The sequence below is a fragment of the Protopterus annectens genome, chromosome 1.part1, assembly GCF_019279795.1.
Source record: "Protopterus annectens isolate FY-2018-M chromosome 1.part1, PAN1.0, whole genome shotgun sequence".
NCBI classification, from domain to species: Eukaryota; Metazoa; Chordata; order Ceratodontiformes; family Protopteridae; genus Protopterus; species Protopterus annectens.
In genome coordinates, this window is record NC_056726.1 from 1771244053 (window position 1) to 1771267180 (window position 23128).

Genomic DNA, 23128 nt, shown 5'->3' on the forward strand with positions numbered 1-23128 from the left:
TGTATTGCATAGCTTTACTTTTATGCATGTAACTTTGTTTATACTTATGCTAAATTTATATACTTTCTAATACTTTGTGGAGCTTTTCTCCCCGGGCCTCCACTGAAAATGGGTTTCTGACCCAGTGGACTTTCCCGGTCAACAAATATCAATAAATAAATAAATAAATAATAAATGAAGGGCTCCTATGACCAGCTATCATCCTCAAAGAAGGAGAGAATGAATGAGCTCAGCTGGCTAAGAGAAGAAGAATATTTGTCAGGCAGTGGGGGGGGGGGAGGGTTAACCAAAACAGCAAAAAAGGAAGGGTAGAGCTAAAGCAGTCACATATTTTTACAGAACAGAAAAATACTGTTTTGTGTACTTCATCTCAGAGTACATGCTAGTGAGTGATGTTGGATGCAGAGGCTTGCCACTGTCAATGAACTGCCAGATGGGACTTTGAATACAGAAAACAACGAACTGTGTGGTTGCACAAAATTAGATTGAAATCCTTTGTCTACAAAAACTCTTTATTATTATAAATAATGGAGGATACCTGCATCTTCATTATCTGTCAATCTCAGTCAATCCACATGAAAATAATGCCCCACCTCCCAGAAGGGCCTACAGCTATGAGTTATTCTTGGACCCCTGTCCTAAGACTGCTAGGTCCCAGTATTAGAAAAACTGGAGAGAACTTGACAGTTCTAGGTTTAAATAATGAATAAAACTGAACACAGCCACTCTCTTCATTGCTGTCCACACGGCGATGATTTGCTTGTAAACACCTACTGGGCTTCCTCACTGGATGATATGATGTACAGGTTTTGCAGCATGTGAAAAAAGAGACAAATATGAATGAGCAAGTGACTGTTTTCTGTCTGACAAAAAAATAAACGGCACAGAAATAAACAACACAGTTTTTGAACAGTTGGTGTTTTGTGGCATGTTGAGAAAGAATAACTTTTTAATTTCTCTTTTGCTTTGTGTTATTTCATTTGCATTTTCATTCCTGTAATCAACACTACAACCACTAGATGGCACTTTTTACATTACTTTTTCAGTTGTTTATTGCTATTAATTGCAGAATCCTGGGAAACATCTTCTATTCTGTCTCATACACTACTGCTCTTTCATATATTCAATGCAAAATTCTGTTTGAAGCATAGCAACTCTTTTTAAAATGTCACAAATCAGCAAACAATATTCATCACTGAATAAAAACTTCAAATGCTTTTCTACACTGCCCAGTACACTAGTACACAGCTGTATGATCCTGAAAACTATACATATATCAAAACATCACCACAAAAATAACAACACATAATGGCATCAACATGAAATTGTAATCTGTTCTGATACATGTTATTTCAATAAATGTACTTTTCTACTTCATAGTACAACAGCATTGTATTAATATGTATTATACATTAAGCAGCTAATCCACAATGACATCCCTTACATCAGTTTCCATTTGTGTTTTCTTTAAAAAATAATGCCATAAATTTCTACACCACACTTGAACTCATAGTCCCAAAAGGAACATCATTATTAAAGGGGGTATGTATGCATGACATAAACTTGTGAAGATTGATAGAAACATAAATCTGGATAGGTGAATAAAGTATGTTGATCACGGATAAAAATGAAATGAAAGCTAACTGATTATATGACGTACCACAAATATTGGTAGAATTAGTGCATAGTATACAAGGACCCAGTGACCAAGTATGAACAATGTTCGGTCTCAGACAGGGGTTCCCAATTGGAGTGGGTGTGTTTCAGAGGTCAGCTCTGAGACCACTGTTACTCATACTAGTGATAGACTGCTTTAGCAAACAGGCAGTAGAACAGCAAGGGAGGGGCAAAGGGGGTCAACTGACCTAGGTGCAACATGTTAGGGGGAAAAATTAAAAGGCAGCCTTGCATTTAAACTTTTTTTATTGTACCAAAATACAAGTACAGATCGGCATTGAAGTCTGCTTTTTTTTTCACTTGAAAAGCTGGGGGGACGTGTACTTAGTAGGGTGTGATTGGCTGCATTACTACCACAAGCCAATTGTCTCCCTACAATAATCTGAAATCTTTTTCATTAGTTTTGTATTGAAGGCTGTGATGACATGGATTTTGTGGGTTGCGATTGACTACATTCCTGTAAGAAGCCAATCAGGTTCCTCTACAGTAATGTGGAGGTCTGAAGACTTTTTTATGTGATTCACTTGTAGAGCTTGAGGGGGGATATGTGGACTGCATATTGTACAGTTTGAAGAAGTCTTTTTTTCCCTCAGAAATGTGAACATGGCACAGGCACTAATATCATTGTTTATGCTATTTCTAGTAAATATGTCAGTCTTTCTCGGGTTCCACATCATAATGAATTTAATCAGATGCCTGTTTTTTCTGTTAAACATGTATATTTTTCTTCTGAATGTAAAACTGCAGCCGCAAATTCTATAAAGTTTACCCTGTCTCTGATGTACAATAGTCATATTTTTTTAGCAGTAGAACAGATAATCTATTCAAATGGGTAAAAAAATTACTTTTTAACCTTAGAGAAAAACTAGGCTGATGGAGCCTTGAACAATGAGCAGAAGTTAAATATGAAGAGGGGAAATTTAGCACAGTTATCTTTTGATATCCAGAGGTGTATCTAATTTAGCCAGCCATTTACCACAACAGCCGAGTGGTTATACCATCTTGCCTTTTTTCAAGTACAAGCTGTCCAGCCCTCAGTGTCCTTGCATTCCTTCAGTGTCAAGAACCTAAATATGGTCCCTTTTTTACATATGGGGCTGGAAAATATACACTGACCATTCCATTTAGCCATCATTTTCAGACCTTGGATCTAACATAGTCTATTGCCATTACAAACACAACATTCTAACTGTTATTCACATAGCAAGATTCCATGGATGGCTATGTGTTATGTTGGATTTATTCAGCTGTAGCATGGTTTGGTCATACTGAGAAAGCTTGAATGATGGCTTCATATCACAAGGGTGAAGGATGTATCTGCAATATCTTACTTGTAGTGAGTGGAGACCACTCTAAGTGATTGGCATAACTGTGATGTATATAGGATTCTGAATAGCCCCTGCTCAGTTACATCAAAAAGTTCATGATGTACTACTAATTGCTGATTTCATTATTTTAAAAGGGTGTCCACCCCGTGAAACCTTCTCCTGTTTATTTGTAAAGGAAAAAGGTAGGTTAAGGGGGTGCTACCCTGTACTAACAGAACGGATGACAAACATTATAAAACAAGAGTGAGAGAGTTAGAAAGCAACCTTCTGTCACTTTACAGGTTCATTAGAAGATCAGATTCTTGGCTCATACACATTCTATGATTGCTTATAGTTTGACTATTTGTGAACAGAACTACTTGGCACTCATGGGATAAAGATTGTTTTTCTTGGTGACACTTATGTGCTTTCATCGTTTGAACACTGATGCACAAACAACAAACCAACAAATAAAAATAAGGATGAAGTAGGCCAGTACCCAATACAACTATTTATTAAGCGCTTTCATCCACTATCTTTTTTTTCCCCCAAAATCTCTTTATTTCAATTTTCTTTTTTTCCAAATAATAACAACAATACAGTAACTCAAAAACACAAATAAACAATACAAATACATATCTAAAGAAAACAGACAACAATCTCGTTTCGAGAAAATTATACATATATATATATATATATATATATATATAATATAATCACTAGAAGTCACTACATCGTCAAGTAGAGTACGGGAATTCTTATGTTCATTTGGTCTCATAAGGGATAGTGGAATGGGGATAGTCTATATAGAAAGTAAAGATATAAATTCAACCATTTATTGTATGGTTACGGAAAATATCTAGATACACATATGCTAAGAGAAGGGGGAAGATGCAAGAAAACTGGTTATACTACATTCATTTCTTATTAAAAGGTTAGCTTTTCATGTCAATTTGTGAGCGAATTTTATTTGTCAAGAATTATACATAGTAAGTAACCCCAATATTTTGGTAATAGCGTTTGTTTTTTGTTTTTGAATAAACTACTTTGTAAGATGAGATATTTTTGATAGCAAGATTGCTAAAATTTTCCCATGTAATTGGTGACATGACATTCCAATTCTTTGCAATAAAGAATTTAATAAGGGCACACATTGTAATACAGACATGTTTTAATATTTTTGGAAGTTGATTGATGTTAATGTGCAATGTAGCTGTCTCTCATGTAAGGGTTGATTTTTCATATCCCATCTTCTCTAATCTTACTCTCAAGGAACACCATAAGTTGTGTATCTTAGTACAGTTCCACATGACATGTAAAATATCAGCTGTTTGATCCGGACAATGGGGACATATAGGTGAAAAGTTAAGATGGAATTTATTTAATTTAGATAAGCTATAATATAGATTGTTATTTAGCATAATTTATGTATATAACAGCTTCTTGAAAGGAATTAATTTGATTGTATTTTCAATGGATAGTTTCTTATTTTCTTCAGTCAGTGATTGATTTTTCGTTTGCCAATAGTTTGAAAATAATAAAGAATTCTGATGTTTTGCGCTCATTACAATTTTATAAGTCCTAGAAATTGTTTCCCTTTAATCACAAGATTTTCAAGTATTAATTTAACTAAATTTATGCTCTGTAAGTCAGTGTGTATTTGTGAGAATTTAGCATTTATAAGATGGTGAAGTTGGTTAAGGATAATACGATATTTCTTAGGAAGTTTGAGTTCAAGTCTCATTTGCCCCATGTTAGAGTCTTTCCATTGGTATATATCCCATATTGTGTAGTCTTTTATCAGGGGGTAGTTTGTTAGATTTACGGGTTTATTATTTATTAATAGATTAGGATTTAGGTGTAACGGTTGTATAAGGGAAAAAGCATCAGCTAATTGCAATGATTTAAATAGTTTCCGTGTTGTAAGAATCATGTTTTTAATTAGTGGGTGTAGATCCTTCGTGTATATGCTAGCCTGGTTGAAATTCAAGAATCATAGGGATTTGATATTATAGTCAAGGGATTTCAACTGTTCATACCAGAATTTGGTCCACTAGGGTGATCAAGTACTTATATATGAGTCATAATTTATTATTTGTATTAGTCTGTAGACAGTAATTATACTATAGTAAAGCTTAAAATCAGGCAACCCCAATCCCCCCTTATCTTTGGCAAGTACAAGTTTTCCATATTTAATTCTGGTAGATTTGGGATACCATAAGAATCTTGATATAGCTTTTTCCATGGCAAAGAAGAAGTTTTGGGAAATATTTGAAAAAGTAGCATTTAATTGAAAGAGTATTCTTGGTAGAAAATTCATCTTGACAACACTAGCTTTTGACAGTAGAGACATATTGATGTTCTTCCATCTATCAATATCATTTTGAATACTAGTCCATGTACTTAGTAGGTTATTGTTTATAATATCTTTGAAGTTCGAAGTAAATAGTATTCCTAGATATTTTATCTGATAGTTTATTTTGATCTCACTCATGGGAAAGTACAATTCTTTATGACCTATAGGATTGAGGGGAAATATGTGTGACTTATTTAACTTTAAGTTACAGTTTGAAACTACAGAGAACTTATCAATAGCTTTAAGTATTTTTGGGAGGTCAGTAGTAGGGAGTTGGAAGTATATATTTAAGGCATTGGCAAAGGCCGAATATATAAGATTTGTATTGTGGATTCTGGGAATATGATGAAAGGTTTTTGTGAAATAAACAGAAGGAGGGGTTCTAGATAAAGATTAAATAGGTAGGGCGAAAGAGGACATCCTTGTCTTGTACCACTGGATAAGAGTATAGGGTTAGTTATAAGTTTGTTTACCTGTATAGTGGCAGAAGCTTTCTGATGCAGAACCTGGATAATTTTAATGAATTCTTGAGGAAAACCGTATAAAGGCAGTATATTAAAGAGAAAGTGTAAGTTTACTCCATCAAAAGCTTTGGTTGCATCTACTGTAAGGGCATATCTGGGGCATTTACCACTATTAAGTAGTCTTACAATGGTATCTAAGAGGAGGGTGTTGTCACTTGTTTGTCTGTTTGCCATAAAGCCCATTTGTTGTTGGGAAATAATAGAGGGGAGTATATTCTTAAGTCTGTTTGCTATAACATGGGCTAATATCTTAAGATCAATGTTTATGAGGGCTTTTGGTCTATAATTTGCTGGATCTGTTGGGTCAGAATGTGGTTTAGGAATCAACACTGTCTTGGAGTTATTTAAGTATTTGTCTGTTATACCATATTGTATTATTTAGTTGAAAACTTTTAATAACACTTTGGAGCTAGGTTCCATGAATAACTTATAAAAATCAGATGTGTATCCATCAAGCCCAGGGGATTTACCTAGTTTTAGTTTGTTTATTACAGCTTTTATCTCTTTTAATTGTAATGGTGATTTTAAGAGTTTCCTTTGATCTTCTGTAATTTATGAAAAGTATATATTATGTATAAAATCCTCAAATCTGTCTGTAGATGGTGATAAGGGTATATTGTATAATTTCTTATAAATATCTTCAAAAGCGTCCACTATATCTTGGTCTTTATATTTCACCAGTCCTTCATATTTTATTTATTTGATCCTAGGAGGTCCACTTTTTATGTTAATTAGTCTAGCTAGGAATTTTGATGGTGTTTGAGCCCATTCTGAATATTGATATATTGACCTTAATTCTAAGAAGGAGATATTTTCTAAATAGTGTTTGTGTAATTGTTTTTGCCAATCAATTATTTTTCCTCAAGTTCTTTAGAATATTTTTCCTGAAGTTCTAGTTCAGCAGTGTTTATTTGATACTCTAGTTCATTCTTAAGATTGTTATATATTTTTTGAGCCATGCAGATTTTTGAATAATACCCCTTATGACCGCCTTGGTAGCTGCCCATTGTATGTCATATGGAATTTGAGTGGATATAAAATCATTTTGGAGTTTGGCTAGGACATTCTGAATTTCTTGTGTTGTTTCTTGGTTTTGTATAATTTTAGGATTTAACTTCCAGGTATTGAGATAGGAAATATTTTGTTTATGGGCTTGAACACTTATTAAAAGTCTAATTTTGGAATGATCTGAAAGAGTTTTAGGTGATACAACATAATTTAATTTGTTAGAAAGGAAAGCAAGGGAAATTAGAAAAGCATCTATCCTGGACCAAGTTTTATGAGTGGCTGAAAAGAAAGTGAATCTTGATATTGTTTTATCATATTGTAATTTAACATAAGGGTCAACTAGTTCAAATGTATTTTGTAATTCTTCAAGTGCTGTAGTGGTAGATTGTGAATGTCTGTTTTTATTATGCGATCTATCCTTATCTAGATTTAATAAAGCATTCCAGTTCCCACATACAATAAACAGATGATTTGGGTATTTGGCTAATATAGTAAATATTTCATAAATGAAGAGCTGTTGATTTGAGCAGGGGCTATATATATTAAGGAAGAGTAATGGTTTGTTCAAAATATGATATTCAGTAGTAAATAATACCCATCTTCCCTTTGAGTCAGCTTCGGAAGTAATCTCTCCTTGGAATGATTTATTTACCATAATGGCCACTCCCCTGGGCAAAGAACTATAATTTGCAGCAACTGTTGTTTTAACCCATTTTATTTTCCTTTCCCTAACCCAGAGTTGGTCATCTAAGTGAGTTTCTTGCAAGAAAGTTATATCAGCCTTAGTTTGGTATGTGAGATGCATGATTACATTTCTTTTCTTTTTATCTACCATCCCTTTAACATTCCAAGAGTCTGTGGTTATCATTTTTTATTAATATTGTTGAAGTTTCTCATTAGTTGATACTCAAAAATACAGTTATAAACTGTGTCTGTTAGTGTATTTATCTTAAGAAAATATGTTGTGACTTTTATACTCCTAAATTCTAAATAGGTGCCTAACCACCCATCCCTCTGTATTAGTAAATGTGCATGAGTTAAGAAACTAAGAGACTATTATTTTTAGCAACAAGGAGTAAATATTTATCAGAGGGATGTCAATAATACCCATACTGTTCCAAATGCGAACAGTCATCAGCTAACAGACTGTGCCCATACCACTCCTTTTCTTATTTATGTACTGCATATTCATTTTCAGACTTCTTAAAATATTATGTTAATTGTACCCTTAGATATTATATAGAGAGAAAGAGAAAAGTAGCTTTTATAAAAAGTTTTGTAGTAACAGCAACATATTATAATTCTTAACATTTCAAGGGTTATTAAAGAGTTTACAAAACAATATTTTCAAAAAACAAGTACAATATATGAACATTTAAAGAAGGTAGCACTTTAAAATTCAACAACATTTGCATTATTCTTGCTAACAGCAACTAACTGTGGTTCTTTAAAATGTATTGGAAACTTCCTTTAACACTGCACTGGCAAAAGCCATACAAGCACATCATTGTGAGCTCATATATTATTAATTAACTAGTGCCATCTACTGGACAAACAGGGGAAAAAAAAGAAAAAAATGTTTTTGTACCTTGCTCATAGACACATTTAAAAGCAACTCAATGGTTATGCCAGTAGAATAATGATTATACATTTTAAACATTTAAAGAAGGCAGCACTTTAAAATTCACCAACATTTGCCTTATTCTTGCTAATAGTAACTAACTGTGGTTCTTTAAAATGTATTGGAAACTTCATTTAACACTGCACTGGCAAAAGGCATATAAGCACATCATTGTGAACTCATATATTAATAATTAACCAGTGTCATCTACAAGAAAAACAGAGAGAAAAAAAGAGAAATGTTTTTGTACCTTGCTCATAGACACATTTAAAAGTAACTCAATGGTTATGCCAGTAGAATAATGATTATACATTTTAATCATTTAAAGAAGGCAGCACTTTAAAATTCAACAACATTTGCATTATTTTTGCTAACAACTGTGGTTCTTTAAAATGTATTGAAAACTTCATTTAACACTGCACTGGCAAAAGTTATACAAGCACATCATTGTGAACTCATACGTTATTAATTAACCAGTGCCATCTACTGGACAAACAGGGAGAAAAAAGAGAAATGTTTTTGTACCTTGCTCACAGACACACTTAAAAGCAACTCAATGATTATGCCAGTAGAATAATGATTATAAATTTTAACTGGAACAACTAATGTCTAGTATTTACACTACTTAAACTATTATATCAAAGGTTATATCCCATTATTTAAATGTAGTTTAATACTCCTTTTTTGTAAGCTGCAAATGCACTTTAAAGTAATTTCTCTATGCAGTCAATGTTAGGTAGCTTTCCAGCTTTTAAATGTAGAAGACAGTTATTAAAAGATAGTACCTTAAGTATTACAGTGTAGCAAAAATGTTTTCTTTACAGGCAGGTAAGCAGAGTTATTTAGAACACATTCCACATCCATTTGCTTGAAGTTTCCCATAAGAGTGGTATATTCTTCAGTCCCATAGTTCTTTGGAGCTGTAGCACCTGTTTAGCCTTCCAATGTTGTTTTTGGATCAAAAGATATGAAAAGAGCTCTCAGCCAGGATTTACTTTGAAGAGATGCAGAAAATTGGATTTTGCCTGGTCAGGTGCTTCCAGTGATATTTTTTCTTCTTTGTAATAAAATGGTAAAGTTGCAGGATATTTCATTTGGAAACAAATCTTATTTTCAATGAGGTAATTGCAGTATTTACTGAGTTTCTGTCGATTTTGTTTAATTTCTAAAGGAAGATCTTGAGTAATTGTAATTTATGTGCTCTCCATGTAACATTCTTTTTAAGTTTATAAGCTAACAGTATCTGTTGAACATATGCTGAATTAAGCAGTCTGATGTAGATTTGTCTTGGAAGATCACTTGTTTGTGTACGCTTTATAGCTCTGTGGGCTCTTTCAATCACTATCTGGAGATCTTTATAAGTCAGAAGAGAGCTTAGTATTTCTTTTATTATTGGAATAAGTTGTGGATTGTCAAAGCTCTCTGGAATACCTCTTATAATAAAATTATTTCTCCAGTTTCTAGCTTCCAAGTCTAGCATTTTTTGCTGTAATTCTTTAATTATGGTGTCATTGGTTTGTGCTTTTTGTTGCAGTTCATTTATTTTTAGCTCATTGTCCATAACTTTAGCTCCATTTTGTTCTAGCCTAAGCACAATTTCGTCCAGAGTAGTAGTTAGCTTATGAGAGAAACCCTGCACTTCTGTTTGTAAAGGTTGTAAAGCAGTTTTCAGATGCTCCAGTGTTAAAGGTTGTTCCTGTTTTAATTTTGCCAGCTTCTTGTTGTTGCTTGTTAAGTTTTTGCCTTTTAGAAGTGGTTTCTTTCTCAGGAGCAGTAATTGCAGACAGTTTGTTTTTTGTGATTATAGTTTCCATCCGATCTGGCTGATTCTCCATTAATCTTGTATAGTTAGATTCCTAGTAGTAGTGCAGGATTTTAAATGATAAGTTGTTGTATCTTTCGGCTTTTCTCAGTTAGGGTCACCACAGCAGAACTCAGATCCGCTAATGATTGGCAGTAGATTTTTACGTGCCGAGTTGCCGGCCCTGTCGCACAACCTTCAACGAAGGTATGCCCATTCACGCATGTCTCCACACAGAAGACGCTCTAGCTGAGAATCGAACAGGACAAAGTCTTACTGTGAGGCAACAACGTTACCGCAGCACCACCAAATGATAAGTCTTGTTATGAAAGTTGTTTTTCTTCTTACTTTCCTCTTATTAGGCCTGTTGGTCTTGAAGAATCCACACCATGCAGTTCAGGGCTCTGTTTCCAACAAGTAATTATTTTTCCTTCAGAATGAGAGAATGTTTGAAAAATAAAGATGAAAGAAGTAAGTACTCATATTTCTGCTTTAATCCATTGATGTTTGGTATACTTTTCCCAAGTGATGCGCTGGTTTAAAGTCAGATTATAGTATAGGAATGCAGGAGCTGCACTGTCAGTGTGCTTACAGGCTGTCCACCATTTTGGAATTTCTTTCATCCACTATCTTTAAGGACTTCATCAGAATAAAATTAATTTCAAACAGAGTGCTTAAGTACACACATTAATTTACATAACACCTCCCTCTAATTAAAATCTCTATAACAACCATTAAAAATGTACACAATAAAAATATGTAAGGGATCCTAAAATTCCATTTAGAATATAACCTATAAAAATACATATACACAATACTACATATGTATAATAAAAAAAACACATTTGATATACTTGTGTTAGGACATAAAATATGCAGCTCTTGTAAACTTGTCATTAATTGTGTCATTTGAATATCAAACTGATTTGTACAGATGCTTGTGGTAAAATATATTTGTAAAGTTGTTTTTGTTAAAAATGTATCAACAGTAGGTCCTAATGGACAGAAAAGAAATAAACATGTATGCCAGACTGTATTGCAACTGAACATGTTAACAAATGATACTGGAGGGGAAGGGGTTAAGCTCAGCCCAGCTAATCCTAAGAAAAATAGCCTAAAATTAAATGACTTGGTTCAGCCCATTAAGATTTTTTCTCACAGGTTTGAATGCAGCCAGAGATGCAATGCCTGTGAAAAGCCTTTCTGCAGCAAGGGTGAATGTGTTGGAATTGATTTATAGCTTCCAGATACTGTATTAATTCTTATCAAAGTTCCAAGTGTGTGTTGTGACAGAGCTATGACAAATCCTGGTTCAGTTGTTAGCGAGGGGATAGTGTGGGAACCACAGAGTCAGGTGACCAGATGTGATGTCATTTTGTAGCCAGCACTGAAACTGTATTTGAATATTAGTGGAAGATGAGATATATGCACTATGTTTGGGAACCTGACAACAAAGACACTCATCTACTTCATCTTGCCTTGCTCTAGTAAGTAAGAAGGGAACAGTAATTCTTTAGGAAAATATAGTGAGATTAGCTAAAGGTTGTTTTCTTCTGCATCTGTCTGAGTCTTGCCATCTGTGTTTTTTTATATATTTTTATGGCTGAAACTCTAGTGTTTATTGTAAATAGATATTCAGTATTTTCATGTTTTTATTATTTATTATTAAGTATATCTATACTTCTCATCATGGCTGGTCCTTTAAAAATATTTAACTTCTGAAAGCACTTGCATTTATTTTAGTGACACTGTGGCTCCATATTCCTGAAAGTCTTGCTGGTTGGTTACTACCATTTGTAGAAGTATTAATTTTACTAAGTAATTGGGTACCCTGGTGAGACCCTTGGCTGGCTTTGGGTATTCTAGTGGCAGTGTACCCACCTTTTAGTCTAGGTAGAGATGGCAAAGTGGGTAAGCTGTGACAGCCTTTCCCAGGTGTGTGTGTGTGTGTGTGTGTGTGTGTGTGTGTGTGTGTGTGTAAATCAAATCTCAAAGACAGTGTGTGGGTCTGTCGGCTACTTTGAACAGGGACACTGAGAACAATGATTTCACAGATAGGGTAGCAGAGGACTTGACATGGAACACCTGGCTAAGGACTCAACTCTATAGCCATATCAGTGGGAAGTCTTATTTGAGGCCTGGAGAGAAAACCCATCCCCAGACTGGAGTGTGCTTTCCTTATGTGGTCTTGAGGGAAAGTGTACTTGGTGCAGTGAGCTGCATCTAAAAATAATGTGCATATCTCTGCCTTTTTTTCAGTAAACATTCCCCACTGGTGTCTGAGGGTCTTTGATCAGTGGCCCAGAGGAGAGACGTCATATATTGTGAGCAGTGATGGGATATTAATTGAACTTCTGTAGCCTGTAAGCAGGTGTCGCTAAAGGTGTGTGTACTCTCAGCAGCCATAAGGTAAACATAAAGAGTTTCATTTTTCACAACAGTTCTATTTAGTTAGTTAGTTAGTTAGTTAGTTAGTTAGTTAGTTAGTTTAGTTTAGTCATAGAAAGCAGGCAAAGATGTTAGCAGAGGATTTTGGCAAGCTGACAGTGAACCAGTCGACTAAGGTGTGCAAACCCAAATGACTGCTGCATGCCAATCTAACTAAAGAGGAAATGATTTCAGCCTTAGTTGCAGTTGCAGCACAGATCAGCAACCAGGAGGAAACCCAGTCTGGTGATGGGGACGTGCAGCTCTCAGAAACATGACAGTTCATGTTTTTCTCAGAGGATTTAAAAAAACAGTCTGAAATTAAAAAGACTAGAACTGGAGGTAAACCATATGGAATTAGAATCAGCTAGGAGAATGCAACATTTGGAGGTCGAAGAAAATAGGCGACTATGGCATTTGGAAGCTGAAGAAAATGATAAGCAGTGTCAACATGAGAGGGACATGCTGACTCTTCAATGGGAGCATGGAAGTAATGTGGAAGGGAATGACTGAACCCCAGAAGCAACAAAGGTCAGTAAAATTCTTCCAAAGTATACAGAAGGTGATACTTTTGATAGTTTAATTTATATATTTGAAGATTATGTAGAAATTATGATGGTGTCCAAGAGCTCTTGGTACAGTTCCTTACCCCCTTACTGATTGTTTAAATTATGACAATGTTAAACAATGTTTATTGGAATATTATAAGTTAACACCTGAAGCTTACAGAAAAAAAAAGTTTTGTGAGCATAGACATAAGGCAGATGAAACTGCATGTGATTATATTTCTGAGCTAAGCACTTATTTTCATATGTGGGTGAGTGGGTGTCAGGTCACCACTTTCGAAAGACTAGCAGACCTTTCAGTGAAGGAGCAAGCTCTTATCACTTTGCCTGAGGACAGGAGAATCTGGTTGACAGACTGGGAGTGTAACTCTGTAGATGAGCTGGGGAGAAAAGGGGATCTCTACTTAGTAAGCAGGGCACCACTGCACAAGAAGGGGATACCCATTGCTACACATGGGTATAAGGGAATCCATGGTGAGCAGACTAAACCACTCCAACAGAGTCCACCAGTAAAAGGGGAAGCCACTAGTTCAGGTACACATCCAGGATCAAGGTTTAGATGTTTTAAATGTAACTAGAGGGGCCATGCAGCATACAAATGTCCACTGAAGCAAGGTGGGGAACAAAAGTTGGGGGAGCCAGCAAGTAGAAATAACAGTATGCCAGTGGTAAGTTGTCTAGAGAAAAAAGGGGTATCAAACTATTACCAGAGTTTGTATCCTAACTTAGTGGTTGGAAAACAGGCCACTGCTAAGAGAGACACAGCCTCCAATATAACCATTGTGAAGCCTGCAGTGGTTAAACAGGAGCAGTACTTGCTTTGGCAGTCCACTCCCATCACAGCTTTAGGAGGGACCTCATTCCAAATAACTTTGGCCAGGGTTCACCTTGACTGAGACGGTGGAAAAGGAAGCAGGCAAGTATGTATGTTTGAGGATATCCCAGCAGATGTCTTGACAGGGAATGATTTTAATAATGCAGTACTTTTTGTGCATGCAGTTGCACATAGTCAGAGATGGAGACAGGCATGTGGGTCTGGCAGCCTGGGGGAAATCTGGAGAGACCCCCCACACCTAAAACTAGGGCTGGTGGTGTGGCTATTTCAGGGAGGGAGCTACACTGCAGCAGTGAGCCTGAAGGTGAGCCACTACTGTTGATAGGTAATGATGTTCCCTTGGAGAGGGTAACTGTAAGGGCAGAGGTGAGTGGTAGTACCCAGGCTGACAGTGAAGCACTGCTGTCAGAAGATACCAGACATCCTGTGGAAGGGGAGCTGGGTGGGGTCAGAAAGGTAGAGTTTAGGCAGGCTCAGCTCTGGGACCCTACAGTACGAGTACAAGAGCACTGTTAAAAAGTAGGCAAGGCAGAAGACAAGGTCAGAGCTCCTTTGATGCCTTCACCGGTGATTGAGGAGCCATTTCAAAGGGTAGCTATGGATATTGTGGGGTCTCTGAATACCCCAAGTTCCACAGGTAAGGAATGCATTCTAGTCATAGTAGATTATGCTACTAGATACCCTGAGGTGGTGGCTCTGTCCTTCATCGAGGGAGAAAAGGTGGCAAATACTTTGCTAGATATTTTCAGCAAGGAAGGTTTCCCAAGAGAAATACTGACTGACGGAGGTGCCAATTTCATGTCAGACCTGCTGGCTTGCCTCCGTGAGCACTGTGGGGTGAAGCACCTAAAGACCACTCCCTACCAACCCCAGACTAATGGTCTTGTGGACAGGTTAAACTCAACACTGAAACCCACGCCAAGGGCATTTACAGACCAGTTTAAGAGAGAGTGGGAAAAATATTTGCCCCATCTGCTGTTTGCATACAGAGATGTACCCCAGGAATCCATGGGTTTTTCACCCTTTGAGTTATATGGGCATAGGATGAGTGGGCCCTTGGATTTGATTCATGATGAGTGGGAGGGTGAGTGTGAATTCTACAAGGAGTCTGTTGTGGCATATGTCCTAAACCTCAGGACAAGGCTTAGGGATCTCATGGGCTTGGCCCAGGAGAATGTGGCAGGAGTCCAATAGCAGAAAAGGGCTAGTATGATAGGAATGCTTGAGCCCGAGAGCATGCTGTGGGGCAGCAGGTTATGGTACGCATCCCTTTTAGACACAATAAGTTGCAGGCAGCTTGGGAAGGACCCTTCAAAGTGGTGAGCAAGGTCAGTGATGTTAACTACATGGTAAACCTGCTAGGCAGGAGGCAGAGGCACAAACAGTACCATGTTAACATGATCAAGCCTTACCATGATAGGGAGGCTCTAGTGCTGAGTATTTGTTGTGGGTGGCAGGAGGAGTCTGAGGGGGTGCTGATGGCTGATCTCAGTAAGGCCAGGACTGATACCTCAGTGGAAGGGATAGCAATATTCCAGTGGCTATCTCCTACCCAGGTTTGAGAAATCTAAGTAGTATTACAAGAGTTTGGGGGCCTGTTACCTGGGAAACGTGGATACACCCACTAGGTGCAGCATCGTAGTGATGTCAGCAATGCCAATGGAGATGGGTTGTCAAGACAGGGTATGGCTTAAAATGTTCTCAGACAGACTAATTTCTCTCAATCAGCATTTCTCCAGGGTCACTTAAAAAACTAACCCGAGTTTTCAAAGGGGGTGAAATGTGATGATGTGAGGTGGTGCCAGTTGTGCCAAGGGCAGTAGGACAGTATATGTGTAACATATGCCAGCATAGCTAGCTGGACGTTTGTAAAGAATTCGTGTCATTTGAATATCAAACTGATTTGTACAGATGCGTGTGTTAAAATGTATTTGTAGAGTTGCTTGTGTTAAAAATATATCAACAGTGGGTCCTGCTGGACAGAAAAGAAATATACATGTATGTCAGACTGTATTGCAACTCATGGAAAGTATATATGTTAACAGGGCATGCTGGAAGGAAAGGCGTTAAGCTCAGCCCAGCTAACTTTAAAAAATATAGCCTGAAGTTAAATGATTTGGTTCAGGCCATAAAGATTTTATCTCAATGTCTGAATACAGCCAGAGATGCAATGTCTGTAAAAAGTCTTTCTGCAGGAAGGGTGGAAGTGTTGGAATTATTTTAAAGCTTCCAGATGCTGTAGTAATCCTTAGCAAGGATCCATCTGTGTATTGCAACACAACTGTGCCAAATCCTGGCTCCACTGGTAGTAAGGGGGTAGTGTGGGAACCACAGTCAGGTGACCAGATGTGTTGTCATTCTACAGCCAGCACTGAAACTGTATTTGAATACTTGTGGAAGATGGGATAGATGCACTCTGTCTTGGAACCTGACAACAAAGGCACTCATCCACTTCATATTGCCATGCTCTAACAAGTAAATAGGGAACAGTAATTCTTCAGTCATTCAGGAAAATATAGTGAGATTAGCTAAAGGTTGTTTTTTCTGTATCTGTCTGAGTCTTTCCATCTGGGTTATTTTTGATGATTCCTGTAAATGAAACTCTAATGTTTATTGTAAAGAGATATTCAGTATTTTCATGTTTTGTTTTTGTACTATTTATTATTAAATATATCTATACCTTTATTTGTGGCTGGTCCTTTAGAAAATATTTAACTTTTGAGAACGCTTGCATTTATTTAGTGGGACTGTATCTCCATGTTCCTGATGTTCTGCTGGTTGGTAACCACTACCATTTGTATAAGTATTCATTTTACTAAGAGTAATTAGGTTCCCTGGTAAGAGCCTCAGATTAGCTGGCTTTGGGTGATCTGGTGGCAGTGCATCTACCTTACACTCTTGGTGGAGGTGGCAAAGTGGGTGAGCTGTGCCAGCCTTTCCCAGGTGTGTGTGTGTGTGTGTGTGTGTGTGTGTGTGTGTGTGTGCGCATTTCAAATCTCAAAGAGAGTGTTTGTCAGCTGCTTTGAACAGGGACACCGACAGCACTGATTTCACAGAGAGGGTGCTGGAGACTTGGCTTGGAACTTGATTAAAGACTGAACTCTATAGCTGTGTCAGTGGGGAGTCTTATTTGGGGCCTGGACAGAAAGCTCAGTCCCAGGACTGCACTGTGAATTCCTTGTGTACTCTTAAGGGAAATTGTACTTGGTTGCAGAGAGCTGCATCTGAAAATACTGTATGGGTGTCAATTTTTTTTCAAAGGGAATGTTCCCCACTAGTGTCAGTGGTGAGGTTTGAGACTCCTTGATCACTGGCCCAGAGGAGGGATGTCATACCTCTTCTTTAATTTTGCTGTTTAATTATTGCTTTTATTCCCTCCCTGTGTCTTCCTCATCTGGCTGGACTTCATGCTTTATCTGTCTCCTTCTGGCGTAATGCACCATATGGTGTCCTATACAACTTTCTAAGCCATTTAGCAATTCCATCCTCATTAGGAATATTCTACAGTATTACTCTCCCAAATCCTTTCCCTAAACTATCCTTTTGCCAAAAAATTCACTCAAGTATATAGTTTCAGCCTCCACATCATAATTTATGTTGGCTTCCAACTTACACTCTACCTTCAGCTCCTCCTTCTTTTCTTCTTTCTCTTCAAAGGTCCACTGCCATATTTCCATATGAGTGAGTGTGTGTGTGTGTGTGTGTGTGTGTGTGTGTGTGTGTGTGTGTGTGTGTGTGTGTGTGAGTCTATATTCTATTTGTTGAATTAATTGGAATGAATTGGACACGATTTTGAAAAAGTATGTGTCCAGTGAGTCCCACATTTCTAAAGACTCCTGGTCATTTCTTGAGAGGGTTAATTGTACTCCTTGTACAGGGGAGAGTAATTTCTTGACAATCGATGTTATTGATTTGTACTCTTCCATCCCTCATTCCATAGCATTAGAATGGATTGACGCTATCATGACCATTAAACAGTCACCTGCTGGGGACATTCTGATGGTGAGGGAGTTATTGGACAGCATACTGACCTCCATTTTTTTCTCCTTTAACAATCGTTGGTTCCACCAATTAATAGGGGTCCCTATGGGGTCTCCTTGTGGGGCCAGCGTCACCAATTTGGTGATGACTTACTGGGAGAGAGAGTTTGTTTGCTCTAATCCTTTGATTCAGGAGAAACCCTGCTTTATACTAGATTCTTGGATGATATTTTTATCATCCTACAGGGGGAGAGGGCAGTGGCTGAGATACTGTTAGATAGTTTCAATACCTCCACCAGTTTTTTTTGAAATTTACATTCAATTTCTCTAAGGAGAGGATCTCTTACTTAGATGTAGAGTTATTTAAGGATATCCCTTTAGGCTGTTTTACTGCCAAAATTCATCATAAAGTAACTTGTTTCTAACAGTTATTCACATTTTGAGAGCAGTCACCCCTTCCATCACAAGAGGTCGATAGTAAAGGGGCAGTTGGTGAGGGTGGCGAGGATGGTGTCTAAGTTCAGCGACTTCCTTGAAGAATGTGAGTTTATTCGTGGCCTTTTTTTGAACAGGGGATACCTGGACTATCTCATATCTGAATTGGTCAAGGAAGTTTGGTAAGAGGAAGAATGGGTTCTGTGTACCAATTTTGGGTAATAATGTAACACCCCAGAGCCTCGAGCCATCCCATATGCAAGCCAATGTGAATTACCTTTCCAGTTTTATTACAACATTTCAATGTTGATGCAAGGGATAGTTCCTCCATCATAAAGAAAAATTGGAGTATTTTACAATTAGATATGCAAGGTAACTCACAGTTTGAGATCACACCCAAGGTGGTGTTTAGGAGGGGGATGAATCTGAAGAGTATTCTACAGATGAAATCGAACCATGCCCTGGTTTGGGGGATGTACAAATGCAATATGTGTATATACTGTAGGTTTATTAAAGCAGGGACCTATTTTAGTATTGGAGAGACCAAATACCCCATCATGGGTAGATTTAACTGTACCAGTTCACATGTGGTATATTTGGCTAGGTGCTTTTCATGCCCGGTGTTTTATATAGGAAAAACAGATAGGAAACTTTAAGAATGCCTTTATGAACACCTTTATGCCATCAAAAAAGAGAAGATGGAGAATGCTTGCATGTTAAGGAATAGCCGGGTCATGAATTCACTTTTTCAGTCATTGATCAGGTAGTCCCTTCAAATAGGGGGGGTCCAGACATGTTACTTTTAGAACAAAAGGAATTAATTTGGCAGGTAAAACTAGAAGCTTGTCATTATCCAGGCTTAAATGGAATGTTATCCATTTCTTCTATTTTAAAATTAAGAAGTTTGGTTTGGTAATTTTATTGTATTTATTTTTGTAGATTGCATCCATTTTAATTTCTGCATCTATTTTTATCTATTTTAGCATGGCTTACAAAAGCATGGATATTCCTTTTACTGCTTGTTCAATAAGGTTGAGTTCTCAGGGAAGGGTTTGAGCAGGTGTTGTGAATGTATTGGCTTAATTGCTAAGTAGTCATGTGATTTATGAGCCTTTTATTAAGGTGTAAGTTGGAATGTGTTGTTTGTTTTTCTGATGAAGTTGGTGTGGGACACTGACGAAAAGCCTATTATTGTTGAGCTTAAAATAAATTTTACTTGCAGTTTATCAACATCACTGTGCCTGGAATTGGTGAATCTGCTAAGGTTTATCATCTTGCCGGAGTCTTTTTTCAAGTTTAATTCCTAATAAGCCCTAGCCAGTAAGCGGGGGACTGTTTTTGGATGACAGGTTGTTGAGTCTAGTAATCTTGACAGTATATCACCTTTCCCGCTGATATATCTACCCAACCTAATAAGCTTAAGGTACTACCAGCAAGGCAGCTTGGGGTTACTGCCCTGTTGTCTATACTGGGCTAATGTCAATAGAGTGGGCTGTTCCTAAGTTAAAGATCATTCCAAATTTTATATCAACCTGTATCTGATCCCACCATCCTAGTTCCGTCTTATATTTTTTCTCCAACCTATACTAGTACTTTCCAAAATAAAAAAAAAAACTGCAACTCTCCTGAGACTTCCAAGATTCTGGCTGCACAATGATCAAGAGCTTAATTTCAGACCTCCCAGTGTGAAAACAGAAACCGAGAAATAGCCAGTGAAATTATCATTTTGGGTAAAATTAATGTACTGGCTAGTAAGTACACTGCCTGGAATTTACAGAATCTGAAAGAAAATCAACCAAAAATGGTGAAGAGAAAACACTGGCAGGGAAGAATCATGTAGCTAATCCGCAAAAAGCAGCTCAAGCTTCACCTTTGGCTCAAGAGATGGCTTCCAGAAATTTAGAGAAAAAAAATGAAACATATTCAGAGGTGGTTAAAACAATTGAAACATTGAAAGAATATATAAACTCAATAAAAGTCTTAAAAATAGAAGATTTAAGTCACTGTTCAGATGAACTGATAAAACTGCAAAAATCAGTGGCTAAAACGAAATTGCTGGCTACATATGAGGCTACTCAAGAGGAGCTGTTTCAAAAAAGATAGAGCTACCAGACAGCGCACACATAAAACCTGAGATTTTCTGCTGTACCAGAGAAATTGGAAAGAACACACCATATTAATTTTATGAAAATACAAAACTGCAGTGAGGATAGTATTCCAGGATTTGTTAACTGAAAGGGAGCATCAAGTGCTTGCTCCAAACCTGGCCATGTGAAAGCAGCAATGACCTATATTTGTAAAGACACAATAAATACCAGCAGAATGAGTTGATACTGACAAAATTGTGGCAGAAGGGAAAAGTATTAAAAACTGAAGAGAGCAAAGTGAATGCTAAAAAGGATTATTCAGTGTACACCAGGCAGAAGAGAAGCAACTGTATCCCAGTAATCAGGGAATGTTGAGGGGTAGGCATGAGATGCAAGCTATTCTTCAGAATAATTTTCCTGAGGGTTCAAATACATTTTTGAATATAGAATAAGTGAAGGAGGAAATAAAAAAGTTTATCCAATAAAAATTGAGCCAGCAAACAGAAGGGGTCTATGCTCTCATTCTTCTAACAATAAAGCTCACAGAGAGAGTTTGCCAGCAAAACATTTTCCAATGTCCCAAAGGAAAATATTTGAGACACAGAAAAAAATCACAAGAGTTCCCTAGAAGAATCAGGAGTACCTTGGATTTGAACCAGAGTCTGATGATCAGAGATGGAGAGGAACAGGATGAAGACTGGCAACAGTGAAAACAGTGAATACATGGGAGACAACAAATCATCAGTCACATTTGTGAAATATGGCTTTGCAAGATAAGGTGGCTGAAAATGAGTAGACTTTTGCTTTATGTGGATGGACTATAAAGCCTATACCCCACTTTATGTCATTAATGTTTATAAGGACACTAAAAGGAAAAACTGTAAGTAAAACAATTGTTGTACTTATTAGTATTTGTATAAAACATTGCATGATATAAACTGCATGTTATTTATTAAAACAGTTTTGTAATGTGTATCGGGTATTCTAAATGTGGGGGGGGGGAGTCTTTTCAGTGACTATTGTATGCGCTGAAGATATTAAAGTAAAAAAGTAATTTTATACTTGTAAGAACTATACAATATAAAGAGAAGAAAGGCTGGAGAAAAGCAAGATTAAGTTCACAGGCTGCTGGGGTAAGGTATAAAAGTGCATTTATTATATTATTTATATAATTAAGATAATTTATCTTATTTTTACAAGCAGTGATGTCTAGATTAATGCCCTTGGCTTAAACTATACACACATTTTTTTTTAATCGGGTAGGCTTAAAAATAAGACAAAATAATGACAGCCATGAAAAATGTTAAAAGAAAAATCCGGGCTTAAACACAATTTAGCTCAACTATGAGTCATTTCCTATCCCTGCTAACTCATCCCAGGCATCTACAGTTACAAGAATGCACAAACACATTTCTTACTTCTACATTTCTGCCTTTCCATAGCACAGGGTAAGAAAGCCCATCCCCCGTTCTTTACTATCGCATCCTTTCAGTTGCAAATTGTCCTTACCTTCGTGACGTACCTTCAACACAGTCAAATCAGTAGTTCCCTCTACTGCAGATCCACCCATACTGTGACATAGACATTTTCTAGCCCAGCCTGTTATCAGGTACTACAAAGTGCTGCATAAGTTGTTGTGGAACTTTTTTACATCCACTGTTTCTTTCCAGAGCTAAAACTGCATTGGAACGTGTATTTACTTTTACGAAGCTAGAAGCAAAGTCCCTGGACACAGAAATCAGTTGCTACTATGGTTTGGTAAGTTTATTCACTTATTGGCTCATGCATATAAAGTTATGCCCCTAATTCCTGCTGGAAAATAGTACTGTAGGTTTGGTTATCCTGTTCCTGTTAGTAATCTGCCAGCACATAATTACATAATTGTTAGTGTGTATGTGCTGTGTGTGTGTGTCTGAGAAATGCTACTTGTCTGAATGAAATAGGGCAGTTTGTGTGTGTGTGTGTCTGTGTGTGTGAGAGGGGAGAGAGTGAAGTTTGGCATTGATCAGATTGCTGGCAGCAGCAGCTTCTCATAATGCCTGGATTCAAAAGTCACATAACTAAGAACACATCTTTTCAATGCATTTATCTACTCAGTGTCCTCACTTGTTAGCTCTACAAGTGTGTCCAAAACCTAAATTTCCTGTGCTACTTCCTATCAACTGAGCGATCCCCCAGTCACGAGGCAGAGACCAGTCCTGGGTCTGTATATTCCTTTAGTAATGGCCGCACCAAAACATTGAACCAATTTAGCTAAATATATCTGCATGTATTATAGTTCATGAAATATACCAATGAGCTAGCAAAATACTGCATGATTTGGTCTTTATCCTTCAGTTTTATTCTCTGTATAAGTTGTCTATTAACTACCGACAAACCAGGCACAGCCCTACAAATACAGCAAAAAGTTAGTTTTAGTTACTTAGCATCAAAAAGCTCTGCTTACTTATTTATGCTGTTGAAGTTACACTAGGCACAACTGCTTGATTTTAAACAGACAGAGT

General features: G+C 37.1%; 1 protein-coding gene across 2 annotated transcripts in view; it reads right to left on the minus strand.

The window, feature by feature from the left end:
- Nucleotides 1-280: 280 nt before the first annotated feature.
- CD164L2 (CD164 molecule like 2) overlaps nt 281-23128 on the minus strand; it is a 489059-nt gene continuing 466211 nt past the window's right edge. For both annotated transcript variants that reach the window (XM_044084448.1, XM_044084440.1), the window contains one exon: nt 281-786. In XM_044084448.1, the coding sequence (XP_043940383.1) occupies nt 771-786 (16 nt within the window). In that variant the 3' untranslated portion in view covers nt 281-770. The remainder of the gene's footprint in view (nt 787-23128) is intronic.